Source organism: Micromesistius poutassou, assembly GCF_964030765.1.
Source record: "Micromesistius poutassou genome assembly, chromosome: 5".
NCBI classification, from domain to species: domain Eukaryota; kingdom Metazoa; phylum Chordata; class Actinopteri; order Gadiformes; family Gadidae; genus Micromesistius; species Micromesistius poutassou.
Genome location: NC_140275.1, coordinates 18981608 through 18997820, shown reverse-complemented (window position 1 = coordinate 18997820; position 16213 = coordinate 18981608). Strand labels below are relative to the sequence as shown.

The window sequence follows — 16213 nt, the reverse complement described above, 5'->3', positions numbered from 1 at the left end:
ACAACCGTTAAACTGGTCTGAGCTGGTTTCTTCCTCTATCTGAGTCGTCCTGAACGTCTGAAATGTGCTTTGACACAGCATCCCGAAATCCGAGCCAACCTGGAAGTCACAGATGAGGTCCTAGAGCGAGCTGCAGGGACAGACATCAATAATGTGTGAGTCTCTCCTCTTCCTCCGTCCTTCTCTGCTCCCTCTACATCAACCCTCTTCCTCCCTGTTAGTCATTATAACATCAATCAATACATTTTTGTTCTTTTTTGTGAATACCAATTTTGCCAGCATTGTGTGACATCATTGGAATATGAAAGGAATGGAATCCATCCTTCAATTGAAGTAAATGATTCAATGTGAAATGTTTATTTTACTTTTATTTTTCTATACTACTGATCCTGTCCCTTAGAATCGTTGGTAAGATCCCTTTCAAAACCATGACAAGAAGAGATGGCTGCGATTCCCCCTGATTTATTGTTTAAATCATTACACATTTTTTGGTTTAATCCAATTGCTATCATCCCAACACACACGTAACCCATCACTCTGACTCCACGCCCTGAGACTGAGGCTAAACGGCGAGCTGAACGCCGGTCGAGCTCCGTGCCGCCGCTGCTCCTCGGGCCCTGGGAACACGGCGGCCATTGTCCCTTTCCCCGCGGCGCAGTGGGACCGTCGCTAACAAGGGTATCACCTTCTCCTCCCTGCAGCTTCCAGCTCACCGTCGAGGTATTCGATTACATGGACACGGAGCTGAGGGTGGCTGAGACAGGTGAATGGAGCCTCCCTTACTGCCTTACCCGGCCCTCCACCGGTAACCCGAGGCCCCTGGGCCCAGGCCGGGGCCCCGGTCGGTACTCTCATGCGGAGCGTCGGGCGCCTTGCCGCTAAATCCCGGGGCAACGGCCTTCAGTCTATTGATGTTAGAACGGGTCTACAGGTTTATTTTAGCGTTGGGTTGGTGTTTGCCCCTCATGACCCAGACTCTTAACTCCCTTACTTTGCACCCTAGCGGGACATGCTAATTAGCAACTGAACTGCCCGTCGTTGGGAATTGCAAATGAGTCGTTCGAGGCGACAAGCGAAAGTAGCAACTAAACAAGCTCACGCGTGCCACGTTTACTTGCTTGCCAACAGTTATTTTTCCACCAGGGATGTCAATGTTTTGTCCATACTTCCTTTTTTTACAAAAAGGAAATAATTCCGCGACCCGACCCCGGATAAGCGGATGACGATGAGGAATGAGGAAATAATTCAAGTAATGAAGTTGATTTCCTAGGGTTTATCTTTGTGGTGTGGGTTTACCTCTGTCTCAGCGGATGTGGTCTTAACGTCTGAGATAAGTCCTCCGTAACCACCCTGCGTTCTATTGGAGGGGGAGGAAGTGAAGGCTCTCTTTTTAGACTTTCACACATTAAGTTGACTCATTCTTGTGGCACAGTAACTTATTGTCCGTACAACATGAAAGTAGATAATCTATTTTGATGTGGAGATGAGGAGCCTTCCTTACTGCTTACTTTCATTGCAGACCCCAAAGTTTACTATTCGAAACCTCAGTTTTAGAAGACATTCAGGTGATATAGATCGATTTTTAATAAAGTCACAATGCAAAAAAAACTAAACTTTTCAACTAGCTTAACGGTTTAACAAACCTGGACACTGTAGTCCACGCTGATCGATAATGGTTTAAATTATGTTATCAATAAAACCACATCCTATAACCAATATATTAAACAAATGCAAACAAAATGTGGCCATACATCTTTTTGTTTATAAGGATATTACTATCGACTATCCCTAAAACGCTCTTTCCCAGCTACACCCCGTTTGGCCCGCCCAGTTAGAGGACAGAACACAGTTTATGACTTCTTTGAATTCTGAAAGTCTCCTGAAATCTCAGATTCATGTTAGTAAGGTTTTTTGCTGTAATATTTTTGTTGATTATCCTGCCTGCGGTTTTCTCATGGCTCAGACTCGAGCCTGTGGCGTGGGTCAGACTCTAGCCTGCGGTTTGCCCGTGGGTCAGACTCTAGCCTGCGGCGACCGGTGTGCTTGTGGCTCACGGTCTCTGTTGTGTTTCCTGCGGCCCCCCCCAGTGCTGCGGCAGCTCAACACGTCCATCGCCATCTCCACGCTGACGGCGGGCCAGTGCCGCCTGTCTCCGCTCATCCAGGTGGTTCAGGACTGCAGCCACCTCTACCACTTCACCGTCAAGCTGCTGTTCAAGCTGCACTCCTGTGAGTCGCTGCCTTCCTGTCCGTGACCGGGTGTTTTCTTTCCTTTTGAGGGGCGAGGGGGTGAGGTGTTGTCATCAAAGGCAGGCCTCAGAGCCTGTTGGAGGCTGTAACCTGAGTCCATGGCGATGGTAGCTCTGAGAATGGAGAGGCTCGCCTGGCTCCTACTGGCAAATAGATGTTATTTGTGTTAATCGATTCATTAAATTATTAGACGGGTTTATCACATGCCTGCCCCAGACACAGATAGATTATTTTCTGTCACGGTCAAGTGATTTATTGATTGATATCCTGACTTAAAGACAATTTCATCAAATATTGCAGAAAATGCTTCTGAATGAAATTGCTAACGACAGCTTTACTGCGAGTGCAGCGTCTGTGGAGATTGTTTGAGTAGTGTGGCTGAGTCACCGCACTTCAAATGGGAGACAATAATCCAGAGTGTTGTCCCGTGTGACCTGTGTTCCCAGGCCTCCCAGCAGATACGCTACAGGGCCACAGGGATCGCTTCCACGACCAGTTCCACAGGTACGGCGCCCCCCCCGCCTGAGGGTACGGTCGACTGTTGGAGTCACCAGCAAAACACTGCTCCTGTTACTCTGATTATCATGTGGCAGGCAACTCCATCCTGTCGTCCCCCCCCCCCCCCTGCACACACCCTGCAGAGATTATATACTCCCCTAGCCACTGCCCCCCCCCCCCCCCCCCGCAGAGAGAGCTGAGAGAGCTGCTGACGTGTAGCTCCACACTAAACCACAAACACCACAGAAGAAGACGCAGCGTTGACCTCATACTGATGTTCTCACCTACTGACAACATTACTTGGCAAAACAAAGAAACTGAATCAACAAAAGAGGAAGCTTACTAAATGCCAGTAGGTAGTAACCCCACCCTTGTGTGTGTGTGTGTGTGTGTGTGTGTGTGTGTGTGTGTGTGTGTGTGTGTGTGTGTGTGTGTGTGTGTGTGTGTGTGTGTGTGTGTGTGTGTGTGTGTGTGTGTGTGTGTGTGTGTGTTGTGTTTATCTTCCCACAGTCTCAAGAATTTCTTCAACAAAGCGAGAGACATGCAGTACTTCAAAAGACTGATCCAGATTCCTAAGCTGCCTGACGTAAGGAGAGGAAGAGATCATACAATTCAAACAATTCAAACTAGTCATTAACAATTATTAGGATGCATGACTGGTAAAGATCAACATAGTCTCATTCATTTACTCCCACTATAACACCTTGTGGTCTGTGTAGCCTGCATAGCCTCCCCACAGCCCTCTTACTCACTTATTGTATGTTGTACATCCTTGCACTTAAAAATAGTACTTAGCATTGTGTAGCATCTTATCCTAGCTATCTTTGTTGCATACAGTGAACGGGTCAACCTAACAATTGTTAGTGCTTGGCACTTGGTTCTATGAACATCCTAACTGTACAGAGTGCGATATATAGTTCTTTCTTTCTTCTGACAAATGAACTTATTGTCTCTTTGGATAAAAGCGTCTGCTTGATGCCCTCTATGTAAATGTTAATGTTGTTAAAGTCCTCCCCGTTTGAGTCTGACGTGGACCACAACACAAGCCTCCTCCTCACGCTGTGCCGGTCCGTCCTCCGTTACAGTCCCCGCCCAACTTCCTGCACGCCGCCTCGCTGGCCAAGCACGTGAAGCCGGTGGTGGTGATCCCCGACGAGCCGCAGGACGACGAGCCCGAGGACGACGAGCCGGAGCCGCTGATCGAGGTCGGAGACGTCCCCACCGCCAGCAGCGCCCCCACACAGGTACCGGCCCACAATGCACTGCTCTACCCCCTCCCAGAGGGGCTGGGATCAGGGACCGGCCCACGCTGCACTGCTCTACCCCCCCCCCCCCACCCCCCCCCCAGAGGGGCTGGGATCAGGAAGAGTTGGCCAATCACGCGCCCACTGATCCTGCCCCTAGTGACATGATTGGTTGAAACAGAAGTCTCTTTTCAGAATGAACTATCAATGTCAAATCTGATTTGTGAGACTTAATATCTAATGACAGTATTCAGAATGTAAGGATATCTAGAATATTCTGATGTTATATTAGCGCCACAGGCAGTTGGAAAAGGTATGGGCTGCACCCCAAGTCACCATCGCTCCGTCTGTACTGGTACTGTCCTGGTACTGAGTCTGTGGAGCAGGGATCAGTGATCGGTTAAGGCCTTGTGTGATAAGAGGTTGTGACTGTTGGTTTCTGATTGGTTCCTACAGCCCTGAGGTGGGAATCAGTTCGCACACACACAACCAAAGGCACCCGTTAAAGAGAAAAAGCACATTGAGTTATGAGTTATTATTAGTTATTAGAATGCCGTTCTCTTCCTCAGCAGTTTGACATCTTTGACCAAACCTTCGGGGCTCCCAACGGGCGCTTTGATGACCGGTGAGTTGCTCCTTAATCGCTTCAGTAGACTTTGTTGTGTTGTTTTCTGTTGTGTTGTGTTCTGTTGTCCCGCCCCTAACTATGGGCCGTCTGGTTTCCATAGGGACCAGCAGATTGAAGGCCTCAAGCGAGATGTGGAGATGCTGCGGGCAGAGCTAGAGAGGGTGAAGGCTGAGGTAGGTGTGTGTGTGTGTGTGTGTGTCTCTCAACAACACCTCGCATAATGAGATCTGCACACGTGAAAATGGCCGCTTCTGTCTGCACTAAAGACTCTGATATTTTTGGTTGCCTGGTAACCACTTAGCCCTCTCCTTCACGCCCCGGCGACAGATTGAAGCCTGCGCTCTTTACCAAACACTGGAGCACCGCTCGGCCTGCGGCGAGCCTCCGCTCTGTGGTGCAGTGGGAGGGCTGGGGAGGCTTCAGTCAGAGCATTCTGGGTCCTTAGGGGGCGGCTGCTAATACTGGCCAGGCCATGTGGAATGTAGCGGGAGGCCTTCAAGCAGGAAGTGATGCGGGGAAACTCTGTGTGCCTCCGTGGGTTGGGCTTCAGGTGTGCAGACGTGTTTGACGTCCTCGCTCGACTGGCTTTGTCATTCCTCTCAGGTTCTAGCGCTGCTCAACCTACCGTGACTGTTATCAGTGCTAGCGGGACCAGGGCGTATGGGTAAACAAGATTCTGATTGGCTGGAGGGGTGTGATAACCGTACACCTCAGAGTGGAATATCACGTACATATCACGTATCCACATGCTTTCTAAATTCCACAACAATTTCCAGATCAATGGTACAGCCCCCCCCCCCCCAAAGTAGCCTGGAAATCCAGACCCACATCTAGAAAGCTGTAGGGTCCGGGCAACGAGTAATGAAAATGGCCCAACTCGAGGGGCGGCACCAAGCATGCATTTGAAAATATCACTGCACGCAATTGGATAACACTTCGACCAATCAGAAGAATACAAGGGGTGACGTATCCAGACCAGCAGAGCTAACCAATAGATAAGACTCTTGCCGTATCCGGTCGGTAAAACAGCAACGCTTTTGGCCTGCTTATATCAGATACACCGATGTGATTGGTTAATATTCTGGGCCAGGGGAATCGGGGAGTGAGTTTATTGCTCGTTCCCAGAGTGACTCGCTGAGCAAATTCAAATTGTGCTCTCGCGAGAACTCTGGATTTCCAGTGTACCCCCAAAGTACAATAGATCTCGGATAATCTATCACTGCTCGTCTAGTGCTAGATGATGCAAAGTATTCTTTTCATGTGTTTACCATCGCAATCTTTGACGTCCTTGCTGGACTGGCTCTGTCCTTCCTCTCCGATGCTGTCGTTGGTAATCACGTGGAAGTAAGTCATCCTGTCACACTGCTGAGGCTCGTCATTAACGCATCGGCCCTAATCAAGGCAGAGTCTTGTTTCATGTGACGGTGATATATTTTGTATCATCGTTTGCTGTTAATATTAAGTGTTCATCGTTTGCTGTTAATAATTGAGTATTGCTTCATACCAGCATACATGATACAGTAGGAAGATGAGGGATTCTCATTGTAGCTGACCTCTGTCCATCACGTCCTCCTCCCTTCCCCCTCCCTCCACCCTGACCCGCTCCAGGCCCAGCGCTACATCACGCAGCTCAAGTCCCAGATCAACAGCCTGGAGGCGGAGCTGGAGGAGCAGCGGGCGCAGAAGCAGCGCTCCCTGGTGGAGAACGAGCAGCTGCGCATGGAGCTGGAGGCCACGAGGCGCCGCAACGCCGAGCACGAGAGCGTGCAGGCCACCTTCAGCGAGGCCGACAGTGAGGACACCCCCCCCCCCACACACACACTCACACACACACACACACTCTCCTCCGCAATCGCTGTGTGTCACACAACGCCACGCAACGTCACGAACCACGATAACCTCTGCAGGGACGACACCCAACGCAGGCCTCGCTCCGTTGCGTTTCCGTTAAGTCATTTCTCAGAAGCTTGGAAAACATTCCATCTAAATTAAAGTTGCTGGAAAAGTGCTGGTGGTGCTCAACCTACATTGACTGCAACAGTGGTAGCAGGACCGGGGCCTGTGGGAAAACACGATTCTGATTGTCTGGAGGGGTGTGATAACCGTAGACCTCGGAGTGGATTATTCTTACATATCATATATCAAAGTTCCACAACAATTTCCACATCAATGGTACAGCCCACCAAAGTACATCTGATCATCTAGTGCTCATATGTTGTGTTTACCAGCGCCCTGGCACTTGATTCTTTATGTATGGTTCCAGTAAGATGATAACAAGCTTGTTATCAAAGCATGAGGTGAAGCATTGTTCTCCGTAGGGCCGGGAAGGTGACGGCAAACACGCTGACCAGGAACTGGTTTGAGTCACGCCTAACTTCTCACCCTTCCAGCCCTGGCAATGTTTGAATAATTCCATGCCAACGATCTTCCAGATTTCAATGCAAATTTTCAAATGGGTTGATGTGGTGCTAGGATGCAGGCTTCCATTGGTAGGCGTGGAGCTACTAAAATGCTGAAGTATTCTGCAGAAAATAAGACATTGTTTCAGCTGGCTGAGACCAAAGAAGTCTGTTGAAGAAAAATGTGTTTTATACTCTGTTATGCCAGTGTCAGTTTGGTCACAGAACCCTTAGTTAAGAACCGTATTGTTCTTAACTATGGGAGCGATCGTATCGGACTGTACTATACTTGGTGAAGGGAACGTATCGAACACTGTCTGACTAGTGGGACACAGTGTTTGCATTAAGGTAATCTGCAGTAATTTCCACAAGTGATTAAGTCTTTGAGGTGCAGATAGAAGGAAGACAAACTTGTTTTCAGCGTGAAGTAAGCTGACCGTCTGAGGCTTGCTCTCTTCCCTCTGCAGAGAGAGCCCAGGCCACTGAGCAGCGCTACAATAAGCTGAAGGACAAACACACTGAGTTGGTGTCCAGCCATGCTGAACTGCTCCGCAAGGTACTCACTCACTCACTCACTCACTCACTCACTCACTCACTGGCCCGCTGGCCCATTGGGTCGCTCACCCACTCAAACGTCTCCTCTAACCCGTCTCCCCTCCGCTGTTTACACGTGACTTCACCATGTGGGTCTCATCAGATCACAAACTCAGATCAGTGTTGGAGATGCAGAGACCTGTTCTGTCCGTCTGAACTGCTTGGGAGGTGGTGTGCGCTGCATTCAATCTAGATTGAATTTGTCTAGACAGAATGTGTTGTGGAAGTGTTGTGAGTCAGTCCTTAGCTCATATGTCACCCGTCATCAATCAAAGAAATGAGGGGCGGTGGATGAATAACTTCTTGACAGCAAAGTATTTGATTACATTTTAAAGCATGATCATGGGGAGATACAGGCAGTGATTTACCAAGTGTCTTCAATGAGCCAATGGGTGTAGTGATTCTTATAGTGAAACTTCCACATCGAGGGCAGTAACAACAGAGTGGGAGTGACCAGTGTGGAGAGTTAAGGGTTGGCCATGCTTGAAGTAAGCTATGGTGGGAGAGACCAAGTTAATAAGCAATACACTATGGGGGAGGTGGACACTTCTGCAAGGCTGCCAGACCACTAAAGGAATCTACATGTCAGTAGATTGCCGTGGCCTCAGTATCAGACTCAGTGGCTTCAGTGCAAATAAGATAAGATAAGCCTAGCATAAACAATAACTGCCACTACTACAATGAAGAACAATTCAAAAACACCATCAAGACTGAGCATAACATTTCAATCATTAATTTCAATAGCAAAAGCCTGTATGCCAACTTCCACAATATCAAGTATTACCTCTGACAATTCTCGCAGCCATTCAACATTATTGCAATTTCAGAAACTTGGATTAACAATGATAGGGGCATGGAGTTTGAACTTAAAGGTTACGAAATGATCTGTATAAACAGAAAAAACAAGAATGGAGGTGGTGTGGCTTTGTTTGTAGATAAAAATCTAATCTACAAGTATTAGAAAGCATGTCAACAGTGATAAATAATGTTTTAGAATGTGTTACAATTTAAATGTTAATGGAAAAAAATAAAAACATCATTGTGAGTTACAGAACTCCAGGCTCTAATATAGATTCATTCATTAACTGGGTTAAGGAAAAATATACAAACCATGTTTATCTGCGGAGACTACAACATTGATCTTCTGAACCCAAAGCACAGAATGACAGAAGAATTCATTAACACCTCATACAATTTCAGTCTGTACCCTCAAGTAACTAGACGCAGTAGAATCACATCACACTGTGCCACATTAATTGACAATATTCTCACAAACGTCCTAGATAACTACATAATAAGCAGATTATTAATAAATGACATCACTGACCATTTACCCATATTCATAGTCTATAACTGCAACTACGAGAAAACCTACCAAGCCAACAGACCACAATACACAAGTCAGGACAGAGGAGTCTATGACTACACTAGAAAACAATTTGATTGCATATGACTGGGAATCTATATATAATGTAAATGATCTGAATATAGCATATGATGAGTTTGTGAAATTGTTTAAACAGTTATATGATAAAAATTGTCCAGTTAGGGACGACAACAGAAAAAATAAACATAAAAATAAACTATGGATCTAAAAAAGATTACAAAATTCTTGCAAAAAGAACACTCTATATAGAGAATTTGTTAAACACAGAACTAAGGAAGCAGAAAATAAATATAAGAAATACAAAAATAAGTATTATGAGAATATGTAAAAAAGAATATTATAGTACAATATTAGAAAAGAATAAAAATAATATTAAAAGGTATGGACCATATTAAGTAGTGTGATTAGAGATACCCCGAGACATACCACTTACCCCCAGTATTTCAGCGAAAATGATAAGAATATAAATAAAATGGATGAGGTCGTTAATCAGTTTAATAATTATTTTGTAAACATTGGACCAACTTTAGCGGAAAAAATACCTATGACTGACACTTCACCTCATGATACATCTATCAAAAGAAACACCAGCTCAATGTGCCTCAATCCTGTTCTTGAGAAAGAAATTATAGATGTTGTAAACAAATGCAAAAACAAAACTTCCTTCGATTGTGATGACATTGACATAAAAACTGTTAAAAGGGTTAAAAGGGTAATTAAGGGTATCTCTAAACCATTAGCTCACATCTGTAACCTTCCGTCATTTCATACTGGACAATTTCCCAATAAAATGAAAACAGCCAAAGTCATACCGATGTACAAAACTGGCAATAAATACCACTTCACAAATTATAGGCCAATCCCTCTGCTCCCTCAATTCTCAAAAATTCTTGAAAAATTCTAGATAGATTATGCAAATTCATAGATAAATACAAATTACTCACCGACAGCCAATATGAATTCAGAACAAACCGGTAAACAGCACTAGCCTTAACTGAAGTCTAAGAAATCACTAACTCCACGGACAATAAGAAATTTGCGATCGGGACAGTTATAGACTTAAAAAAAGCATTTGATACAATAAATCACAATATATTATTACAAAACGAGTACAATATGGGATTCGGGGGGTAGTTTTGAATTGGGTGAAGAGCTATTTAGAGAGAAGGCAACAGTTTGTGATGATGGATGGATACAAGTCAGAATGCTTGGACATTGTGTGTGGCGTTCCGCAGGGTTCAGTACTGGGACCAATGTTATTCAACATGTATATAAATTATATTTGCAATGTATCAAAATCTTTGAAATGTATCCTTTTTTCAGATGACACAATCATACTGGTAAAATTATGATATTTTGAAACTGTAAAAAATCTGAAAACATCCAGGTACAGATAGAGAGCATAAACTTAGAAAGGGTATATGAAAAAAATTTCTAGGGGTAATTATTGATGACAGAATATAATACTCTGCAGCAGGAGATACGACTGAGCCTGTGGAAGTTGATGGGTGGCTACAGGTGGGCTGATCAGTAACATCACCTGTACTGTATGTCCCAATTGTAAGCATACTGTGTGCAACAGTACGTACTTTGTAAGGGTAGCTGCAGTGTGTATGACAAGTACAAAGAAAAAGTAAAGTAAAGTATGTCATTTGGTGTCTATCTTTTGTATATCATTTTATATTATCATTACCCTTAATATTTCCTGAACATGGGTGTAAAGCAAATGTCTGTGAAACATTCCTGTCCTTTGCAATTCTATTACTATTAATAATTCTCATCATTATCCAAGACAGCTGCATCCCAGCGGTCACTCATCTTCTGATATTGTGTGAACCATGAACATGGTTCAAAGTTGTACCCTGTACACCCCAGCTGATCAGGAGGGGATCTGGTCTGCTGCCCCGTGCCGGTCAGCAGGGGGTGTAAGGCAGTGTAAAGAGATGATATCTGGATGCAGAAAGGGCTCTAGAAGCTACATCTGTAAACAGACGGCGTGTCTCTATGTGACCATGGCTCCTGTGGTTGTTTCCCCATCAGAGCGCCGACACTGAGAGGATCCTGACCGCCAGCCACCAGACCCACGAGGACGTGGAGCGCACCAAGATGCAGATGGCGCTCGAGGTGGAGCGGCTCAAACGGGAGGCGGACATGACGGTCAGTGGTGCGGTCGCCCCCGGTTACCGAAGCCTTTGGTGGATGTTGACTTTCCCTCAGCATTCTCCTGCTTCAGCTCCTCTTTAACCTATCAATAGGCTTCACGTCAAACTCTGTGTCGGACTATTATAATGCTAGGTCAATGCTGTCTAAACTCATAATGCTATGGCTGAGGAGTTTAGAGATGTTGTGTTCTTGTGTCCCTTCTGTAGCTGGAGGAGCAGAAGTTTGAGATGGAGAAGCTGAGGAGGGAGCTGGTGGATAAGATGGCTGAAATGACGAAAATCAAGTCCACTCTGCAGAGCAACGAGAAGGTCTGAACCTCTTCTTGAACGTTAAGAATACCGTTTGTCATGTTTATAGAGTGAGGCTGAAATCCAGCCTGGAGACCATCCTCATGCCGTGAGCTCACATTCTTGCCTTGACAGACAAGCTCCTTCAGCCAATCAGGGTAGCCCCATGTGACACCATCCCAGTGTGTTGCTCAGTGGATACATGGGATAAACACGTTACTGTTACAGTAATGTAATCCGATTAAATCAGATCCGTGGGATCATCTCCATCACCAGAGGAGCAAGTTGATGAGAACTTTTGCTTTAGCGACGGGAAAACGTATTTTCCACTGAGAAACTCTGCTAGTACAAACACTCAGTTTGATATTTTGATAATTAGTTATTAAGTCTCTTTCTGCAATTACTGCATTTATGGCTGTGTTTACTCTAATTTTGTTAACGTTACTGCTTCTTGTTGCTTAGGGAGACGCAACTAGCGGTTGAAAATCCAGAAACACCATAGATTTTATTTTTTTAATTGATCAAATATTTATGATTTATATTTCCATGATCACTAATTGATAGTCAGGATTTCCTCCTCTCTGTGGATGTACTAAACATCCTAACTATGACGTATGTCATCAAGTCTCAACATTCACAAATCCACTGGGCTTCCATTGAGCTTCCACTGGGCCTCTATTGAGCTTCCACTGAGCCTCTATTGAGCGTCCACTGGGCCTCTATTGAGCTTCCACTGGGCTTCCAGAGATTCGTTCCCACTGCCCTCCTGACGCCCTGATATTTCCCCAGGTGGGCGTGGAGCTGAGCAGCTCCATGACGGCCCTGCAGGCGGAGAAGGAGCGTCTGATGCGCTCGGTGAGCGAGAAGGAGGCGGAGCTGTCGTCGCTGCGGCAGTCTGCGCTGGCCGAGCAGTCCTCCCTGCAGGTGGAGCGGGAGAAGAGCAGCCGGGACCTGGGGAACCTCCAGAGCATGCTGCAGGAGAAGGTCAGTCAGCTGGCCTCGCTGGGAAGAGCCCTGCCAAACCTGGCCTGTGGAGGGTCCAACCTAGCTTAGCCTAGCCTAGTGGAGAGTCCAACCTAGCCTAGCCTAGTGGAGAGTCCAACCTAGCCTAGCCTGGTGGAGAGTCCATCCTAGCTTAGCCTAGCCTGGTGGACGGACCCAACTAGCTTAGCCTAGCCTGGTGGAGAGTCCAACCTAGCCTAGCCTAGCCTGGTGGAGGGTCCAACCTAGCCTAGCCTAGCATGGTGGAGTGTCCAACCTAGCTTAGCCTAGCCTAGCCTGGTGGAGAGTCCAACCTAGCTCAGCCCAGCCTGGGCTAAAGGTGTGGTTTGTGTTGCAGGCCGGTCGCGAGGAGCAGCTGAAGCAGAAGCTCCTGGAGGAGCAGTTCTCTCTGCTCCAGGGGACGGTCAGCGAGGCAGAGAACATCATCCAGGACGCGGTGGCCAAGCTGGACGACCCGCTGCACGTCCGCTGCACCAGCTCCCCAGGTGGGTTCTGAGTGTGATTTGAAATAAGATATGAAGGTAAAGCAACCAGTAGGCTTTTATCTAGCTATGAAGATGATGATCAAGCCAAACGTTCTACCATGTACTCCTGTCCCCCCCCCCCCCTCCCCCGTGCTCTGTAGTGCAGAGGGTGAACACAGAGCGCTTACTTTGAGGAAAGGAGAGGGGAGCAGCTTCACGCAGAGATCTTTGGGCTGACAGCCGTTGTGAAGGTTATTAGATGTGGTTGACCGTGTATCACAGCTGGTCAGACGATTATTAGAAAATGGCCACCACCCTATTACCGATGATCATGAGTCAGTAGCCACTTTCACACATCAACGCTGTAAGGTTGCCAGATTAAGTTACCAATAAAGGAATCCCTGCAGGTTGAAAGTCTGCCAGTCTGTCCAAATCACCCTTTTTTTTAAATCCTTGGGTTAAACAAGCTGTTTCACTCCTTGATCCACTAAGCTGCCTAATCGGCCTTACAGAAAGCTTTACGATGAACAGTGGTGTATATTTCCCTCCAGCATGAGCTCACAGTGAAAAGCCAGCCTAGAATTAACTCCACTCCTTGATAACTTTGATTGCCTCCCACAGTTCTGAAACGGCTTACATGAGTGCGTCATTTCTGCATCGTATGCACATATGGTTGCGCCGGAACTTTACTTGTAATGTTATGCCTTACGCAGGGAAATTGGCGGAAATTTTCCAGAATTTCGATACCAACTGCCGTTCACATATGAACCCTGACAATGTAACAGCCTACATTTGAGAACGGGACGTGTGTATTTTACGCTAAAAATCTGAGGTAGAGCTAGCATCCCTCAGGGGCTGTCCTACAGCCTTTTGTTACAGCCAAGAAATAAAAATGCAAAGCAACCATACATCATGAACCTAAACTTACAAAGATGTTGGCCGTTTCCTATTCTTGCCTTGACATTTTCCAGGGAGCTCCACTAAATAAACCAGGTGCTCACAGCGGAAACACGAGGAACTCGGCAAAACGAAAGACGTTTTTTTTTCGCATTGATCACTTGTCATTCATCAATTGTAGAATAGCTGTTAGAAAGTCTTCCGTGTAACCGTTCCCCTCTCCCGCCCCCCGTCTGCTCCTGTGTGGTCAGATTACCTGGTGAGCCGGGCCGAGGCCACACTGGCCTCCATCGACCAGGTGAAGACGGGCCACGCCCACTTTGTGAAGGACATGGCAGGTGAGTCAGCGTCTCTCACTCAGCTTTAAGATGCATCACTCTTCATTAAAAGTTAGCATGAGTCAGCTCCTCCCACTCTGCTTTCACACAACATACATCACTCTTAATTTCATCAGTGGTTTAAAGGTGAAATTAAATACAACGGCCATCACAAAAAAGAGTCTCAAAGTGATTTCTTAAATTAGCTTGCTTTACGAGCAGCCAAGAAAAAGTATCCATTTCATAATGAACCATAAACCTAGTATTTCAATTTCTGAATCCTAATGCGGCACAATATTGGTATTTTTACTTGATAAATGACCAAAGCAAATATTTGATTTATCAAAATGAGATTGGATAAATGTTTTTGATTGAATTAACCTGATGCAGCTAAAGGCCCGATTCTCTAGTCCGCCTTCCCTCTCTCCAGCACCCTGTCCTCCCTGCCCACTCCATGAAGGCACAGAAGCACACACAAATATATTCCTAATTAATACATGCATAGAAAAGTATATAGAATAAAAATAAATATGTCTGGTTAATGAAACTGATATCAGATAACTAAACTCAGCCCCCCCTGTGTGTTGATCCTGGTGTCCTCCTCCCCATCCAGACGCCGGGGCCCTGGTGCGGGCCCTCACCCAGTTCTCCCACCTCGCCGCCGACACCATCGTCAACGGCAGCGCCACCGCGCACACCGCGCCCGTCGACCACGCCGACCGTAAGAACCCACCAACCAGCACGCAGCATGCAGCACGCTGCTCCCATTGACCCCGGGGTTAGGGGCCCTAGAGCGGGGGGCCCCTACACTACACACCACTGTGTAGGATGGGGCTAGGGGCCATAGAGCGGGGCCCCTACACTACACACCACTGTGTAGGATGGGGCTAGGGGCCGTAGAGCGGGGCCCCTACACTACACACCACTGTGTAGGATAGGTTAGGGACCGTAGAGCGGGGCCCCTACACTACACACCACTGTGTAGGATAGGGCTAGGGGCCGTAGAGAGGGGCCCCTACACTACACACCACTGTGTAGGATGGGGCTAGGGGCCGTAGAGCGGGGCCCCTACACTACACACCACTGTGTAGGATAGGTTAGGGACCGTAGAGCGGGGCCCCTACACTACACACCACTGTGTAGGATAGGTTAGGGACCGTAGAGCGGGGCCCCTACACTAGTAAGCTTCTTAATAGGAACGAAACAAATTGATTTGCGTCTGATTGTGATAATAGTTGCATAATAAGTCATATGTTCCATAATAAGAAAATGAAAAAACACCTTCATGATCAAATAATCTATTTGTATTAATTTAGTCCATTAATTGAGTATGGTTGACTTTAAGTATTGATATCACAGTATCACAGTTTCACATTCAAATCACACCAGTCAGCTGTGAGCCCCATGTGGTGGTGTACCCCCATCATCAGCCCCCCCTAAAGCCTCGGACTGGTGATGGCAGCTCCTCCTCTCCCTCCCCCCCCCCCACCCCTCCCCTCCCCACCCAGGGCTGACGGAGAACTGCCGCAGCTGCGCCGTGCAGAGCCTGGCGTACCTGAAGGAGCTGAAGGAGCAGGCCAGCGTCCGGAGGGCCGACCCGGCCGCCGTCCGCCTCATCGTGCAGAAGATCCTCAACCTGGGACAGGTGAGACCCGGGTCCACCTGCAGACCCCCGGACCCGAACCTCGGCGCTCACATGGAAATGAACTGAACTCAAGTTGTTCCCTTTTTTAGATATTTAAAGATATTTAAGGCATTTGATGTCTAGTATGTAATAATATAGTTGTTATATCATAGAAATAACATTTAGAACCAGCTGCACGTTCACACACATAATGTGGGTCCCAACAAGTCACGGAATGTCATGTCATGAGTGGATGTGACGTTGCCCGCGGTTACCGTGTCCAGGAGCTGCGGCCCAAGGGCTCTGACGTGCGGCAGGACGAGCTGGGAGACATGGTGGACAAGGAGATGGCGGCGACGCAGGCGGCCATCGAGGAGGCGGTCCGCCGCATCGACGTGAGCTCCGCCCCTCGCCGTCTGGCCCTCTGTAGCACAGCGCTAACGTAGTAGATGTAGATATT

At 47.0% G+C, this 16213-nt stretch overlaps 1 protein-coding gene across 2 annotated transcripts in view; it reads left to right on the top strand.

Annotated features, from left to right (window-relative positions):
• The window catches only part of hip1rb (huntingtin interacting protein 1 related b), a 30673-nt gene that overhangs the window by 8723 nt on the left and 5737 nt on the right, over window positions 1-16213 (top strand). The window contains exons 6-23 of one of the 2 annotated variants that reach the window (XM_084468764.1): window positions 79-155; window positions 702-763; window positions 2088-2228; window positions 2696-2753; window positions 3258-3333; window positions 3833-3991; window positions 4564-4616; window positions 4720-4792; window positions 6228-6411; window positions 7486-7574; window positions 11040-11156; window positions 11369-11470; window positions 12239-12433; window positions 12789-12936; window positions 14064-14150; window positions 14743-14850; window positions 15638-15774; window positions 16038-16148. In XM_084468764.1, coding sequence (XP_084324890.1) covers window positions 79-155; window positions 702-763; window positions 2088-2228; window positions 2696-2753; window positions 3258-3333; window positions 3833-3991; window positions 4564-4616; window positions 4720-4792; window positions 6228-6411; window positions 7486-7574; window positions 11040-11156; window positions 11369-11470; window positions 12239-12433; window positions 12789-12936; window positions 14064-14150; window positions 14743-14850; window positions 15638-15774; window positions 16038-16148 — 1977 coding nt within the window. Of the gene's footprint in view, window positions 1-78; window positions 156-701; window positions 764-2087; window positions 2229-2695; window positions 2754-3257; window positions 3334-3832; window positions 3992-4560; window positions 4617-4719; window positions 4793-6227; window positions 6412-7485; window positions 7575-11039; window positions 11157-11368; window positions 11471-12238; window positions 12434-12788; window positions 12937-14063; window positions 14151-14742; window positions 14851-15637; window positions 15775-16037; window positions 16149-16213 lie in introns of both variants that reach the window. The other variant, XM_084468763.1, reaches the window with a different exon arrangement.